Source organism: Mus caroli, unplaced genomic scaffold (genome assembly GCF_978045245.1).
Source record: "Mus caroli unplaced genomic scaffold, Mus_caroli_1 scaffold_14, whole genome shotgun sequence".
In the NCBI taxonomy this organism is placed as follows: Eukaryota; Metazoa; Chordata; class Mammalia; order Rodentia; family Muridae; genus Mus; species Mus caroli.
Window position 1 is genome coordinate 71059331 of NW_028227269.1, and position 16805 is coordinate 71076135.

The 16805-nt window shown below is 42.4% G+C and overlaps 1 protein-coding gene and 2 pseudogenes across 3 annotated transcripts in view; 2 read left to right on the top strand and 1 right to left on the bottom strand.

Moving 5' to 3' along the window:
* LOC110288935 (dehydrogenase/reductase SDR family member 7-like) overlaps positions 1 to 16772 on the bottom strand; it is a 38903-nt gene extending 22131 nt beyond the window's left edge. For 2 of the 3 annotated variants that reach the window (XM_085830449.1, XM_021155167.3), the window contains exons 1-4: positions 16443 to 16772; positions 15784 to 15939; positions 8825 to 8931; positions 5970 to 6209 (exon numbers count right to left, since the gene is read on the bottom strand). In XM_085830449.1, coding sequence (XP_085686575.1) covers positions 5970 to 6209; positions 8825 to 8931; positions 15784 to 15939; positions 16443 to 16569 — 630 coding nt within the window. In that variant the 5' untranslated portion in view covers positions 16570 to 16772. The remainder of the gene's footprint in view (positions 1 to 5969; positions 6210 to 8824; positions 8932 to 15783; positions 15940 to 16442) is intronic. The other variant, XM_021155168.3, reaches the window with a different exon arrangement.
* LOC110288936 (lymphocyte antigen 6E pseudogene) lies at positions 7754 to 8120 on the top strand (annotated as a pseudogene).
* LOC110288934 (large ribosomal subunit protein uL15 pseudogene) lies at positions 9034 to 10048 on the top strand (annotated as a pseudogene).
* Positions 16773 to 16805: the final 33 nt, after the last annotated feature.

A 16805-nucleotide genomic window follows, 5' to 3' on the forward strand; every position in this document is an offset into this window, starting at 1 on the left:
AATAGAGATTAAGAAGGTGTTAAGCCAGGATTACTGAAAGGGAGTGTATGCTAGCTGCAGAGAGGTTTAGGGTGCCCAACCATCGAGCTAGTCACGCAAGGCATATCAAAATTAGCTGCTGTATGTGTGTGTGTGTGTGTGTGTGTGTGTGTGTGTGTGTATCATTAGTGAATCCAGAGCCCTTGGGCAGGTACAGCATACATGAGACCTGCCAGGAGCCAAAGCAAACTAATTAATTCACCGTTACATGGAACTTTACAAAAACTACCATGGATAAATTCATTTTCAATTTGTATTAGCATTTTACATTGGTGAATTAATTTCTGTGAAGTAAGTTCAGGTTGGTGACTAATGCATAGGTAGTCATGGACACAATAGGATTGCCTTCTTTTGGACTTGTAAAAGAAGCTAGACCAGGAATGAACACACTATTATTATTTTAGTATATGGACACAGTATCAAGTTGCTCTCTAAATTTGTATCTCTAGGCCTGGAGAGAAAGTTCAGTGGCTAAGAGCACTGGCCATTCCTCCTGAATATCCTGGTTGGATTCTCAGCACCCACATGGTGCCTCACAACCACCTATAATTCCAGTCTTAAGGGATCTGACATCCTCTTTTGGCCTCTATAAGAACCAGGCACACACCTGGTATGTAGACATATAATCAGGTAAGACACACCCATAATACATATGTACATATGTAATATACATGTATTGTGTATATGCATACACACACATAGAGACACACACACTCACACACACCTCCATAGATTGGTATAGATCTCAGACCTCATCAGCTACAGCGTCTCACAGGCTCATCAACTGGGCACATTTTACCAACCCATTAAATCCAGTCATGAAACAGAGCCTTGGAAGACAGATGAAACAGAGCTTCTGGTTTTCACAAAGCATATTCTACATGCCTTATAAGTTGAATGCCAACAGATGGGGTCTGTACTCAACTGCCTCTGCCTATCTGAGATGGGACTGTCTCTACAGAAGGTTGATTGACAGGCCCAAACTAAGTCTGAGGAGAGCATCTGTGCTACAGACCTTCATCGCTGTGCACCTGTCTGCTCTGTGAGGCAGAGGAGGATCCTGCTAGACCACATCTTCAATTTCTATGGAACTATGGTGACCTGAACCACTACATCCTACAATTCCAATGGTAAAATATTTCATTAAAACTTCTTTCAAACTATGAGTGCTAGTCTACACCTATAATCTCAGCACATGAGAGGTTGAAGGTAGGAGAACCAGAAATTCTTGATTTTTTTCTCTGTTTTTTTTTTTGGGGGGGGGTCTTAATTGGATATTCTCTTTTTTACATTTCAATTGTTTTTCCCTTTCCACGTCTCCACTTGAGAAACTCTGTACTCCATCCGCCCTCCCTCTGCCTCTTTGAGGGTGCTCCCCCACCCACCCATCCACTCCTGCCTTCTTGCCCTGGCATTCCCCTACACTAGGAAACACCCTCAGGCCCAAGGGCTGCTCCTCCCATTGATATCCAACAAGGCCATCCTCTGTCACATATGGAGCCAGAGCCACAGGTTGCTCCATGTGTAATCTTTGGTTAGTGGTCCAGTCTGTGGGAGCTCTGGGGGTCTGGTCAGTTGACACTGTTGCTCCCCCCAGATGTATTGATTTTTATGTGGTTTTTAATCACCAGCCTTATCATTGCTTCCTTTTCATTCTTTGTTTTTTGTTTTTTCAAAACAGGTTTTTTTTTTTCTCTGTGTAGTCCTGTCGATCCTGGAACCTACTATATAGACCAGGTTGGCCTTGAACTTAAAGATCTGTCTCCCAAGTGCTGGGATTAAAACCATATGCCACCACCTCTCAGTGTTAGTTTCATTCTTAAGCCAACCTAAGAATTCATTTTGTTCTGATGCTCATTATCCATAAAATAAAGCTGACCAGGCTTTTCTCCTAGCCTTTCCCTTAATTTTCTTTTTTTCATGAAACCAGAATGATAAGACTTCATGTTTTCTTAGGAGGGATATGGATCCCAGAACCAATTATCTGGTACTCTCAAATATAGAATAAGGGCAACTACCCTGAGCAGAACTTGGGCACAAACTCTGAAGCCAGTTCCACAACACCAAGAGGAAGCGCCATTCCCAGGTGCTCTAACACGCCCAGGATCACAAAATCACAGGATCACAGGATCCCTGGAGCTTGAATACACCAGGATCTCAGGGGATCACAGAAACTGCTGAACTCTGAGGAGTTCTGACACAACCAGGATCACAGGAAGGACAGGGTCTAGTCAAATATAATGAGGGCATATAGCACTAGAGATAATCAGATGGCAGGAGGTAAGCATAAGAACATAAGCAACAGAAACCAAGGTTACTTGGCATCATCAGAACCCAATTCTCCCACCATAGCAAGTCCTGGATACACCATCTCACTGGAAAAGCAAGATTTGGATTTAAAATCACTTCTCATGATGATGATAGAGGACATTAAAAAGGACATAAATAAGCCGGGTGTGGTGGTGCATGCCTTTAATCCCAGCACTCGGGAGGCAGAGGCAGGCAGATTTCTGAGTTCGAGGCCAGCCTGGTCTACAAAGTGAGTTCCAGGACAGCCAGGGCTACACAGAGAAACCCTGTCTCGAAAAAAAAAAAAAAAAAAAAAAGACATAAATAACCACCTTTAAAAAATACAGGAGATATCGAAAGATGGCCTAGTCGGCCATCACTGGAAAGAGAGGCCCATTGGACTTGCAAACTTTATATGCCCCAATATAGGGGAATGCCAGGGCCAAAAGAATGGGAATGGGTGGTTAGGGAAGTGGGGGGCACTATGGGGGACTTTTGGGATAGCATTGGAAATGTAATTGAGGAAAATACATAATAAAAAATATTAAAAATTAAAAAAAAAATACAGGAGAACACAGGTAAATAGCTAGAAGCCCTTAAAGAGGAAACACAAAAATACCTTAAAGAATTACAGGAAAACACAATCAACGAGGAGCAGGAAATGAACATAACCATCCAAGATCTAAAAATGGAAATATAAACAACAAAGAAATCATAAAGGGAGACAACTCTAGAGTTAGAAAACCTAGGGAAGAGATCAAGAGTCATAGATGCAAGCATCACCAAACAGAATACAAGAGATAGAAGAGAGAATCTCGTGTGCAGAATACCATAGAAAACATTGACACAACAGTCAAAGAAAATGCAAAAAGCAAAAAGTTCCTAACCCAAATAACCAGGAAATCCAGGACATAATGAGAAGATGAAACCTAAGGTTAATAGGCACAGAAGAGAATGAAGATTCCCAACTTAAAGGGCTAGTAAATATCTTCAACGAAATTATAGAAGAAAACTTCCCTAACCTAGAGAAAAAGGTGCCCATGAACATACAAGAAGCCTACAGGACTGCAAATAGACTGGATCAGAAAAGAAATACCTCCTGTCACATAATAATCAAAACATCAAATGCACTAAACAAAGAAAGAATATTAAAAGCAGTAAGGGAGAAAGGTCAAGTAACATATAAAGGTAGACCTATCAGAATTATACCAAACTTCTCACCAAAGACTATGAAACCTAGAAGATCCTGGACAGATGTCATACAGACCCTAAGAGAACACAAATGCCAGCCCAGGCTACTATACCCAGCAAAACTCTCAATTACCACAGATGGAGAAAACAAGATATTCCATGACAAAACCAAATTTACATAATATCTTTCCATAAATCCAGCCCTTCAAAGGATAATAAATGGAAAACTCCAACACAAGGAAGGAAACTACACCCTAGAAATAGCAAGAAAGTAATCTTCTTTTAACAAACCAAAAAAAAAAAAAAAAAGATAGCCAAATAGACATAATTCCACCTCTAACAATAAAAATAACAGGAAGCAACAATCACTTTCCCTTAATATCTCTTAATATCAATGGACTCAGTTCCCCAATAAAAATACATAGACTAACAGACTGGTTATGTAAACAGGACCCAACATTTTGCTGCATACAGGAAACTCACCTCAGCGTCAAAGACAGATAATACCTCAGAGTAAAAGGTTGGAAAACAATTTTCCAAGCAAGTGGTCCAAAAAAACAAGCTGGAGAAGCCATTCTAATATCGAATAAAATTGACTTTCAACCTAAAGTTATCAAAAAAGATAAGGAAGGACACTTCACACTGGTCAAAGGAAAAATCTACTGAGATGAACTCTCAATTCTGAACATCTATGCTGCAAATGTAAGGGCACCCACATTCATAAAAAATAAAAAACTTTACTAAATCTCCAGGCACACATCATACCCCACATAATAATAGTGGGAGACTTCAACACTCCACTCTCAGTAATGGACAGATCATGGAAACAGAAACTAAACAGAGACACAGTGAAACTAACAGAAGTTATGAACCAAAAAGATTTAACAGATATTTATAGAGTATTTCATCCTAAAGCAGAAAAATATACCTTCTTCTCAGCACCTCATGGTACCTTCTCCAAAATTGACCATATAATTGGTCACAAAACAGGCCTCAACACATACACAAAGATTGAAATAATCAATCTCATGCACCGCATCAGATCACCACAGACGAAGGCTGGTCTTAAATACCAACAAAAACAACGGAAAGCACACATACACATGGAAGCTGAACAATGCTCTCCTCGACGATGATAACTTGGTCAATGAAGAAATAAAGAAAGAAATTAAAGGCTTTTTAGAAATTAATGGAAATGAAAACACATCATACCAAAACTTATGGGACACAATGAAAACAGTGGTAAGAGGAAACTCATAGCTCTAAGTGCCTTCAAAAAGAAACTGGAGAGAGCTTACACTAGCAACTTGACAGCATACCTGAAAGCTCTAGAACAAAAAGAAGCAAATACACACAAGAGGAGTAGACGGCAGGAAATAGTCAACTCAGGGCTGAAATCAACCAAATAGAAACAAAAAGAACTATACAAAGAACCAAGAAAACCAGGAACTGGTTCTTTGAGAAAATCAGCAAGATAGGTAAACCCTTAGCCCGACTAACCAGAGAGCACAGAAACAGTATCCAAATTAATAAAATCAGAAATAAAAAGGGAGACATAACAATGAATTATATCTTAAAATAATTATTCTGTCTGGAAATATTATTGATAATTTTTCTCACTGTGCTTGAAATTAGCATTTTCTTAATCTTTAACTTCAAAGAGTTTGCGCTATTTTGAAAATTTTAAAATATACTTACTGATAAAATAATTTCTCTCCTAGAAACACTGATAATCTTTTTAAGTAAGCTGATTGTTAGACAATGTACACAGATATATAATGATTTTGAATAGTTTCTTACTATGTCAGATGGTATCATAGAAGGGATTTTGAATATATTTCTTAATGATCATTTTAATATTTTATGCTCTTTTACTATGCTTAATTCCCAAAGAATAATTTGTATGTTTTGAAACAATATAGTATTCAACATTAGATAGAGAATCCTCAATTATGGAGAGTATTAAATATTCATTAATGATATTTTTAGGGTATGCAAGGATATGAATATAAAAGTTAAACAAAATTTTATGTATTATTTGATTCTCAAAATACTCAATATTATTACTATGTTTGATATATAAAATGCACTTAAATAGTACAAATTTAAAAAAAAAAAGAATAAGAGCAGAGAAGAAAGGGTAGACTCACAATTTGTCTTGAAAATGTTGCAATGGGCTAAGGCAAAAGACATTATACTTGCTAGATCAAAAATAATCTTTCTCCCCAGAATTCATCTCATGCAGGTGCACAATAAAAAAAAATCTGTTGAATAAGTAGTAACCATGCACATCTCTAATATTTTTGGTTATTGACTGGTGCTGTAGTCTCAAAGTTGTTCTCTTTCTGTAGCCCATTATCCCTTAGTTTCATCAACCTCACCCATTGATGGACAAATCCCTCATGCACATTGCAGTCAATGCTAACAGAATTGAGTTGAAACAGCCTTACCCGAAGAGCATGTTTGCTGGCAATATACCCACAGCAAAGAGGGCTGGGTTGAATTCCCGCAAGGCTGTTCATGATCACAATCTTTCCTTGCTTTCTCTCCATCATGTGAGGCAGAACACACTTGGTCAATGACACTGTCCCTAAGTAGTTCACCTCCATTAGCACCTTGAAGACATCCAGGTTGGCATCCACAGCAAAGCAGTAATTGGATTCTCCAGCATTGTTGACCAGAATGTCAATCTAATTAAAGTCAGAAAGAAGATTCTTTAGAGATGGTCTGTTCTGGCTGGTTGTGTGTCAACTTGACACAGCTGGAGTCATCACAGAGAAAGGAGCTTCAGTTGAGGAAATGCCTCCATGAGATCCAGCTGTAAGGCATTTTCTCAATTAGTGATCAAGGGGGAAAGGCCCCTTGTGGGTGGGACCATCTCTGGGCTGGTAGTCTTGGTTCTATAAGAAAGCAGGCTGAGCAAGCCAGGGGAGGCAAGCCAGTAAATAACATCCCTCCATGGCCTCTGCATCAGCTCCTGCTTCCTGACCTGTATGAGTTCCAGTCCTGACTTCCTTGGTGATGAACAGCAGTGTAGAAATGTAAGCTAAATAAACCCTTTCCTCCCCAGCTTGCTTCTTGGTCATGATGTTTGTGCAGGAATAGAAACCCTGACTGAGACATGGTCTATGAATGGAATTCCTAGTGATGAGTGGTTATGTTGTTAATTCAACTAATCAATACAGCAATGTTACATTTCTAAACTCAACTGTAAGAAGATACAATCAATTCAGGTATAGGGATGCATGCCTTTAATCCCAGCACTTGGGAGGTAGAGGCAAGCAAGATCTCTCTGAGTTCAAGGCCAGTTCGGTCTATACAATGTGTTCCAGAACAGTTAGAGCTACTTAGTAAGACCCTAGCTTGAAACAAAACAAAACACAAACAAAATAAGAAGAAAAATCAATAGAATTCACCTATTCAGTTTAAGTAACAATTCACAAAAATACACCAAAACTCATAAATATCATAGTTGTGAATTTTTGGTCCTTTTGTCTAAAATAGGAATTATGAGTTGAAAAGGTTAAAAAAATAAAAAGCAAAAAAACAAAAAACTAATGACCTAAAGTTCAAGACCCAGAGATCAAGAAATAGAAGTGGCATACACTAGCAAGATTTTGCTGAAAGGACCCAAATATAGCTGTCTCTTGTGAGACGATGCCGGGGCCTAGCAAACACAGGAGTGGATGTTCACAGTCAGCTATTGGATGTATCACAGGGCTCCAAATGGAGAAGCTAGAGAAAGTACCCAAGGAGCTAAAGGGATCTGCAACCCTATTGTTGGAACAACATGATGTACTATCCAGAACCCTGGAGCTCTTGTCTCTAGCTGCATATGTATCGAAAGATGGCCTAGTCGGCCATCACTGGAAAGAGAGGCCCATTGGACTTGCAAACTTTATATGCCCCAATATAGGGGAATGCCAGGGCCAAAAGAATGGGAATGGGTGGGTAGGGAAGTGGGGGGTGCTATGGGGGACTTTTGGGATAGCATTGGAAATGTAACTGAGGAAAATATGTAATAAAAATATTAAAAATTAAAAAAAAAGAAATAGAAGTGATAGACCTGATCCACTACTGCATCCCATGTGAATCACTTTGAATGAGTCGCCACAGATAAGAATCTCTTTGGCGGCATTCAGCCTTTAAAGATCTTCAAGACCCAAGGTTTCGGTATTATCTTCGAGGCCGCTTCCCCTGGAGTAGGCTTTTTTGGCTTGTGACCCTTCAGCAGATGTCCGCCACTTCCAGCATGAGAGTCTTCCAGCCTGTGGTGCAGGTAGCCCTTCTGGGCGTGGAGCAAGTTCATTTCCTGATGTGCTTCTCCTGCTCCGATCAGTTTTATGCCAGGACACAGACAATTACTGTACCACGCTATTTGCTGCTGCCGGCTTTGGGAATATCAACCTTGGCTATACCCTGAACAAGAGCTGCTCTCCGACCTGCCCCACGAGAACATCAATATCAGTCTCAGTGTGGCACCCGTGAATAGCTACTGCTGCCAAAGCCCCTTCTGCAATTTCGGACTCCGTGCCAGTATCTCACTACTGGGCCTTGGACTCCTGCTTAGCTTGCTGGCTCTGCTACAGCTGAGCCCCTGACCATCCCCCCTGTGTTCTCCATATCCCCCCAGCTCAGGAAAAGCCCAGCTCCCCTTAGGTCCCAGAGGACCCTAGGAACCTTCAGCTCCTCCTGGGTGTGTCTAGTTCCCCCTCCACACTCTCTCAACGTCAGGGCTAAGTAGCAAATTCACCCATACCTGCTCTGTTGAAGTGGTACTGGCTACCCTTGCTTCCAGAGCCAGTCCTATAACCTCCCTTGGGGAACCAGCGAAGGGATGAAGATTTCCTTGGAGTGTCAAGAGTACCAGAGTCAGCGCCGAATCTTGTGGACACACTGACAAGGATGTCTAACCCAAATGGATGTACATCTGTGTGCTCAGTGTATCTGTGTGTGAATGAAGTCACTTGTATTCTGGGGTGGGCAAAGAAGACCTGACAGAGTCTAGAGCAGAAGGCCTGTGTCGCCACCCAAACTCCTTCCCCTGGTATCACTATACCCACCTTGTACTCTGTTCAGGAGACTGCCCATGGAGAGCTGCCACCCCTCCAGATGAAGGCTCCCACCACCTGATGCAGTTGAGTCCCATCCTGCCCTCTCTGCCCACATTGGCTTCCTGCTGCTATTCTAGTGCCTCAAATAAGCTGTTCCCACCAAAAAAAAAAAAAGAGATCTCTTTGGCAATTTTAACCAAAGTGGGAAAAGTGATATAAGGCATATTCTATCAACAAAAATTGCTACTTACTCTCCCAAACTCCCGGAGAACAGCTTTGGTAGCAGTATCATGGGAACTTGTGTCAGCCAGGTCAAGAGGCAAAACCAATATGTCTTTTTCTTTCATGTTGCCATTCTCTGAATTAAGATACATCAGCACATTAGTGATAAAGTCACGCTACAAGCCAATCAAGCTCTTCCCTGCTCTTACTAAGTCTATCCCTGCATCTTTCAAAAGGCATGGAGAGACGTAGTGGGACTCATGAAAGAACTCTGGCAAAATCAAGATTATTCTACCGCAAACAAAACAGAACAAACCACAAAAACAAAAAATGCACAATAGAAACCCACAGCTCATTTATTAGTATAGCTACATTTGTCTTGAAATATGTTCATGAGGCTGGCAAGATGGCTCAGAGGGTAAGAGCACTGACTGCTCTTCCGAAGGTCCTGAGTTCAAATCCCAGAAACCAGATGGTGACTCACAACCACCTGTAATGAGATCTGACACCCACTTCTGGTGTGTCTGAAGACAGCTACAGTGTACTTATGTATAATAATAAATAAATCTCTGGGCCAGATAGAGCAGGGACTGAACAAACACAACCACATGAAGGCTCACAACCATCTGTACTGCTACAGTGTACTCACATACATAAAATAAATAAATAAATCTTTTTAAAAAAAAAAGGAAAAAGAAAAGAAAGCATTAGTTTAAAAAAAGAAAAAGCCTTTTCCCTTTCTGCCACCGCCAAGCCATCCAGACTGAGGAAGACCCGGAAAAATCCGGGGCCACGTGAGTCACGGCCAGGGCCGCATCGGTAAGCACTGCAAGCACCCAGGCGGCCACGGGAATGCTGGAGGCATGCATCACCACAGGATCAACTTTGACAAATATCACCCAGGTTACTTTGGGAAAGTTGGTATGCGGCATTACCACTTGAAAAGGAACCAGAGTTTCTGCCCAACAGTCAACCTGGATAAACTGTGGACGTTGGTCAGCAAGCAGACACGGGTCAATGCAGCAAAAAACAAGACTGGAGCTGCTCCCATCATTGATGTTGTTCGATCAGGCTACTACAAAGTTCTGGGCAAGGGAAAGCTCCCTAAGCAACCTGTCATCGTGAAGGCTAAATTCTTCAGCAGAAGAGCTGAAGAGAAGATTAAGGGTGTTGGAGGTGCCTGTGTTCTGGTGGCTTAAAAGCCACACCGGAGGTTAATTAAATGCTAACGTTTTCCATGTGAAAAAAAAAAAGGAAGCTGGGTGAGGTGGCACACGCCTTTAATGGAGGCAGAGGCAGGCAGATTTCTGAGTCTAGGCCAGCCTGGTCTACAAAGTGAGTTCCAGGACAGCCAGGGCTACACAGAGAAACCCTGTCTCAAAAAAACAAAAAAACAAAACAAAACAAAAACAAAAACACACACAAAAAAAGGAAAAGAAATACCCCCCACAAAGTGTCATTGTTAGTCTTCATTTTAATTTGGTCTGGCAACTGAACCCGGGACTTCATACAAGCCAGTGTTAAATCCCCATCTCCACCCGGGCCTTAGATGTTCTTTCACAGAGTTCCAGAATCAGCGAGTTTCATTTAGATCAGGTAGAGTCCAGGGCCCTGCTGCCAGATTATATAGAAAGCAGACACTAAGAAGCAGATTTTATTATTTTGCAGAATTAGAGATTGAACACAGATTCTTACCTGTGCTAGGCAAGTGCTCTACCCTGAGCCTCTACCACCAAGCCTTTAATAAAGTGATTTATAAAGCACAGAGACCAGATTGCCTGAACAGATGCCAATCAGTGCTGTTTCCTCTTCCCCAGCCCCACCCCAGGCAGGAGACACATTGCGCATACATAGTCACTCCAAGGGAGTCTATGTGGCATGGGATCAGCCCCCTGCTCATATGCTGCAAAGCTTCAAGTGACCATCAGATGCTCCTGGTACAAAAAGAAGAAAAGCTCCCCCAAGAAGGAAAGCTGCTGGATATTTGCCACATGACTTGTCTGTGGTCAACAACAGACTACTCGGTAAGAAAGATAAGAGAGTCAAACTTCAGGACTCAGTTCCTTCCCTGTACCTAGCAGACTGATCTTTAGATGCCAGACGAAAGAGGTATCCCTATTCCTCCTTCCCCTCCTTGTGCAATTGCTTCTCTTTTTTTCCTCGATACTTTTAGCATTTTTGATATTTTCTTTTCCTATAAATAAGCATTTATGTTTCCCTTTGGATTCCTCTTCTTATAGTTACCTAATTCTGTTGCTTGTGTGTAGTCTTTATTGTACCATCCTATAAAATATTAGCAACAGAAAAGATAAAGGGAAAGAAAGAAAGAAAAAGAGAAAAAGAAATGATAAAGGCAGAAGCACGGGTGCGAAATTCAGCAAGGAAACTGAGTTGCTGACAAAAGCCAAACAACAACAACAACAACAAAATGAATGTCAATTTAGCAGTGCTCTCAATAGACTAGATCAAGTGGACGAAGAAACCGGAGGCATGAAAGGGAAGGTGGAGGTTGCTGGCTATTTGATCATACTGTGAACACTAAGATTCACTGGGAAAAAAAAAAAACCTCTTTCCAGTTGTGGCCACAGGTCAGCCCTAGCACACACCTTTAATCCAAGAACTTTCTGTTTGTTGTAAACAGGATTATTTAAGTCAACCATGGGTCAAGAGGCAGAGCAAGCAACCAGCTGACAGGGAGTGAACATAGAAAAGAAAAGAAAAAAAAAAAACATAAAGTGTAAGAGGGAGTTAGGAAAACGGATAGAGAGGCACACAGGGAGAGAAGGAAGGGACATTCAGAGTGAAGGGGTTTTTGGTATGGTGTAGAAAGGAGAGTTTTGTGTGTGAGGGGGTGTCAGCTGTGGAGGAAGGTAAGCGGCTTTCTCTGTCTCTCTGAGCTAGCAGGCTTTCACCCCAGCATCTGGCTCCTGAGTCTTCATCGGTAAAATAGAGCAACTGAGATTTGATTAAAAAAACAGTGGGCATGGGGGTCAATGCCACATTCAAACATCAAAAAAGAAAGAAGAGGGGAAAACCCTGAAGAAAGCGCTACCACAGTACCCAAAACATGATTAAGAACTCAATCCTAAGAATTTTTAGAGGATGATGTGTGCTGTAGTGGCCCATGTCTTTAATCCCAGCACTTGGGAGGCAGAGGCAGCTGAAGCTCTGAATTCAAGGCCACACTGACTAGTGTATAGATCAAGTTCCAGGATAGCCAAGGCTACATAGAGAAACCCTGCTTCAAAAAAAGCCGAAAACAAACAAAAAATTAAGTAAGTAAATAAGTACTTTGTGGGGGAAGACAGAAGACCTGAAATAAAAAAACAAACAAAAAAAAAAATCAATGATATTTGTGGGGGAAGACAGAAGACCTGAAATAAAAAAACAAAAAAAAAAAAAATCAATGATATAGAGAATCTAGAGAGAGACTCCAAATGTAGGGAAGAAATGGACGTGCAAGAACAAAAGTGCTTAGAACCCAAGAAGACATTAGCAGAGAGCCTTCTGTGACATCTTATAGTCAAGATACCAAAACTACACAATGAAGAAAAGCCTTGATAAGCCATGAGGGGCTTATAAACTACACGGAGAATGGTAAAATATAATCTTGATCAGTGAGAGCCACACAATAGACTTCTTGGGAGGAAAAATGTACAAAAGAGAACTAAAAAACAGCCATTTCCAGCAAACAATTAAGGCAAACAAAGGAAAAAGGAAAGAGCAGACAACGATTGGGATAACCAGAAAAATAAACAAAGTTTCATCAACTAACAAAGCTAGTCCGCTCAATAATGACCCTTAGTGTGTGTGCTCTCTTAAGTCTCCAGAAAGATACACATCTGCTTACTGGATTAAGAAACAAGATCCAACTTTTTAAGACACATGTGGCATGTGGGAAGCACGTGCGCGAACATACATACACACACACACACACACACACACACACGCCATCAGGGAAATAACGTAAATTAATATATCAAGTGAAATGTAACCAAGGTAAAACATTATTTATACGTGTAACCCATAAAAGAGTATTGAACCAAAATTAGAATAGGAGGAGGATGCACCGCAAGGCTAGAGCAAGCATAAGTGCACATGAGGTTAACACAGGGTGCCTAACTGTATATAACAGGACGTAAGAGGCAGATAAAATAATACTCAACTGTCAATCACTCAAACAAACAGAAAAAAATCAATAAAGAAATTGCAGTTAAACCTCACAATAAATCAAATAAAACTGTCAGGCTTCTGCAGAATATTCCACACACTAGCTACAGACTCTGTATGCTTATTAGGAGACCATCATACTATCTCTAAAGCAGGTAACATTTGAGATCATTAAAGTGATCTATGAAAAACCAAAGATCTTAAATTTTGTTTGTTGTAGTTTAATGTAACATAATGAAATAAAGCTAGAAATAACTAATAAGAGACATAAAGTAAAGGTGTGTGTGTGTGTGTGTGTGTGTGATGAAAGCAGATGTGAAAAGAATATAAGCTAATGGAAAAGTGGGAAAGGAAAGGGGGAACAGTGTGGGAAGACAGGGAATACATTCAACATACTGACTGTCGAATGAAACTCATACCATAAGTCAGATCATTACCAGCATGGGCCACTGGTACTGGGGTCTTTGATAGCAGTATCCAGAGACAGGAGTGTGGCTTCGTTGAGCAGTAACAGGAAAACAAATTCTCATTGCTGGAGAGTTAATCAACTCAAGCAAAACAAGTCAGTGATTAAAAGAAAAAGAAGTCATCCAAAAATATATTCTGGGGGGAAACTCAGAATCAACTCAACTAAACAATGATTTTTTTTTTTTAACCCCAGCCAGCTTTCTAATTGAACATGATTATGTTAAAACTCAAAAACGGCAAAATAGCATGGTTGCCCCTTCCGTGAGTATTTCAATAATCAAATTTGTATGTTATGGCTAAGAGTCAATGTATTCTTCCTCTCAGGCAACTTATAAGTCATTTGATCACTACCCAACCTTTGTTCCACCAACCCTGACAGAATGGGCAAGAATCTGTGAAAAAATAAATAAATAAATAAAAATGAGAGTAGAAAGGTAGCTGAAACCAGAGACCTGGGAGGTAAGAGACTCTCAGGACTCAAGGGGGTGCTGGTCGGGGGGGGGGGGGGGGACCTTAGATGAAATGCCAGACAGTAGGGACAGGGAACTTATAGAGCCCAACTCCAGCATGAAGACAGGGCATCAAGTGAGGGATGAGGTTGCCATCCCACAGTCACATCTCTGACCCATAATTGTTCCTGTCTAAAAGAATTACAGAATGGAAATGGAGAAGAACCTGAGGAAAAGAAGGTCCAGCGATGGGCCCAAAGTGGGATCCAGCTCAAGGGGAGGCCCCAAGGCCTGATACAACAACTGAGGCTATGGAATATTCACAAAAAGGGACCTATCATGACAGCCCTATAAAAGGCCCAACAAGCAACTGAAAGAGTCAGTAGCAATGGACAGAAGCAGCTGACCCCTGTTGTTGAATTAGGGAAAGCTGAAAGAAGCTGAAGAGAAGAACAATCCTGTAGGAGGACCAGCAGTCTCAATTAATCTGGACCCCTGAGATCTCTCAAACACTGGACGACCAAACAGACAGCATACACCAACTAATATGAGGCCCCCAACACATACAGTAGAGAACCTCAGGTTCTGTGTTCATTCAGAGATGATGCTCTTACCCTCAAGAGACTGGAGGCTCCAGGGAGTTTAGAGGTCAGGTGGGGAGGGGAGTGAGGATATCTATGTGGCAACAGAAGGTGGAGAGGAGGTGCGGGATGTGGAACAGTTGAAGGGTAGATGAGGGGCGGGGAATAAAATATGGAGTGTAAAAATAAATTTTAAAAATAAATAAAATTGAGAAAGAAAGAAAGAAAGAAAGAAAGAAAGAAAGAAAAAAGAAAGGAAGGAAGGAAGGAAGGAAGGAAGGAAGGAAGGAAGGAAGGAAAGGAGGGAGGGAGGGAGGGAGGGAGGGAGGGAGGGAGGGAGGGAAGGAAGAAAGGTGGCCGAAAAGAAAAAAAAGGCAAGAAAAAGCGGCTGCTTAAGAGGTGAGACTATGCTGGGGCCTAACAAACACAGAAGTGGATGCTCACAGTCAGCTATTGGATGGATCCCGGGGGCCCCCAATGGAGGAGTGTGGGGAGCGGGTGTGGCGGCAGTCCCAAAGACGCCAGGGACTGCAGCTAAGTCTTATGATTTGCACCTGACTTCCTCATACATCTAGCCACAAACATCGTGAGAGCTGAGCAGGTGTACCAGGTTATTGGCGAAGCCATTTTGGTGGAGATATGCCCCTGCTGCCCTGATTAGCTGAAGCTGCCTACCTGGTGAGGTGATGTGGCCTGCTGTGAGTGGATGGGAACTGATAGTATATAAGAGTGAGAGACCGAGGGCTCGGAGTCTTTCGCCTACACAGTCAATGCTCTCCCAATAAACGTGTGCAGAAGGATCCTATTGTGGTGTCTTTCTTGCTGGCGAGTCAGGCGTCCCACAGAGGAGCTAGAAAAAGGACCCAAGGAGCTAAAGGGATCTGCAACCTTATAGGTGGAACAATGATATGAACTAACCAGTACCCCCCCAGAGCTTGTGCCTCTAGCTGCATATGTATCAGACCAGGCCATCAGTGGAAAGAGAGGCCCATTAGTCGTGCAAACTTTATATTCCTCAGTACAGGGGAACGCCAGGGCCAAGAAGTGGGAGTGGGTGGGTAGGGGAGTTGGGAGGGGGAGGGTATGGGGGACTTTGGGGATAGCACTGGAAATGTAAATGAAGAAAATACCTAATTTAAAAAAAAAAGGTGACAGACGAGGAGGTCTGGGCAGTACACATGCACGCACACACGCACGCATGAAGCTCAGGAGCTAGCATGAACTATACAAAACAATCTTACATTTTCCCTGACTTCCAAAGCTCCGCTGAGTTTGGATTCTCCTGCTGGGAAGCATGGCTGGTGTTGGGAATTGACTCACCCAGGCATCTTCTCTTCACCCGCTCCAGCTCCTGCGTCCTTCGGGCTGAGAGCACCAGAGAGACCCCGAGTTTAGATAACTGGAAAGCTAGCTCCTCGCCAATGCCACTTGACGCTCCAGTAACCCACACCACCATGCCAATCAGTGCCTGTTCTGCTGAGGAAAGAGGAGAGTTGGCAGGAATATGCATGGGATAGTGATGCTCAGATATCCCAGAGAAGCAAAACAGGAGGGGACGCACACTTTTGATCCCAGCACCCAGGAGGCAGAAGCAAGTAGATCTCTGTGAGTTCAAGGCCAGCCTGTTCTACACAGTAAATTCCAGAACAGACAGAGCCATGGACAGGCCATAAGAATGCTTCCTCCAAGCCAGGCAGTGGTGGCACACACCTTTAATCCCAGCACTTGGGAGGCAGAGCCAGGTGGATTTCTGAGTTCTAGGACAGCCAGAGCTACACAGAGAAACTCTTGTCTCGAAAAACAAAACAAAGCCAAACATGCCTGCTCCCTTTACCCAGTCTCTTCCTCCCTAACCCTTAACCCTAGGAAAGGCTCAGGTGGACCACTGAGGCTTTGACGACTAGAAGCGGCCCAGGAGGACCCTACCCAGCAAAGATCAGAACTCCCACTTGAAGCTGGAGGCCACAGAAGGTTCTCACCTGGACGCTGGCCCATCCATGCAGCCCACAGCAGCGTCAGGTCACTATCCAAGCGCAGGAAGCTCAGCAGCCCAAAGGCTAGCAGCAGCAGGGCGCACAAGACCAGCATCCAGAACTCGCTGTCCATTGCAGCTAGAAAAAGGCAACTACAGCTCTGGGGATCAAAAGGCTATACAGCCCTGGACTCTGGCTCCTCTCAGAGTGCAGGCAGGGGAGGAGTGAGTGTCCTGGGTGTGCCAGGTCCACTGTCTCTGTCCAGGGCTACACTGCCTGGGTACTGCATGGAATGAGCCATGCTGGCTCCAAGAGAACACAGACACTGACTGGACTTTTAATAAAAATGTTGCAATAGGAACAAAAAAC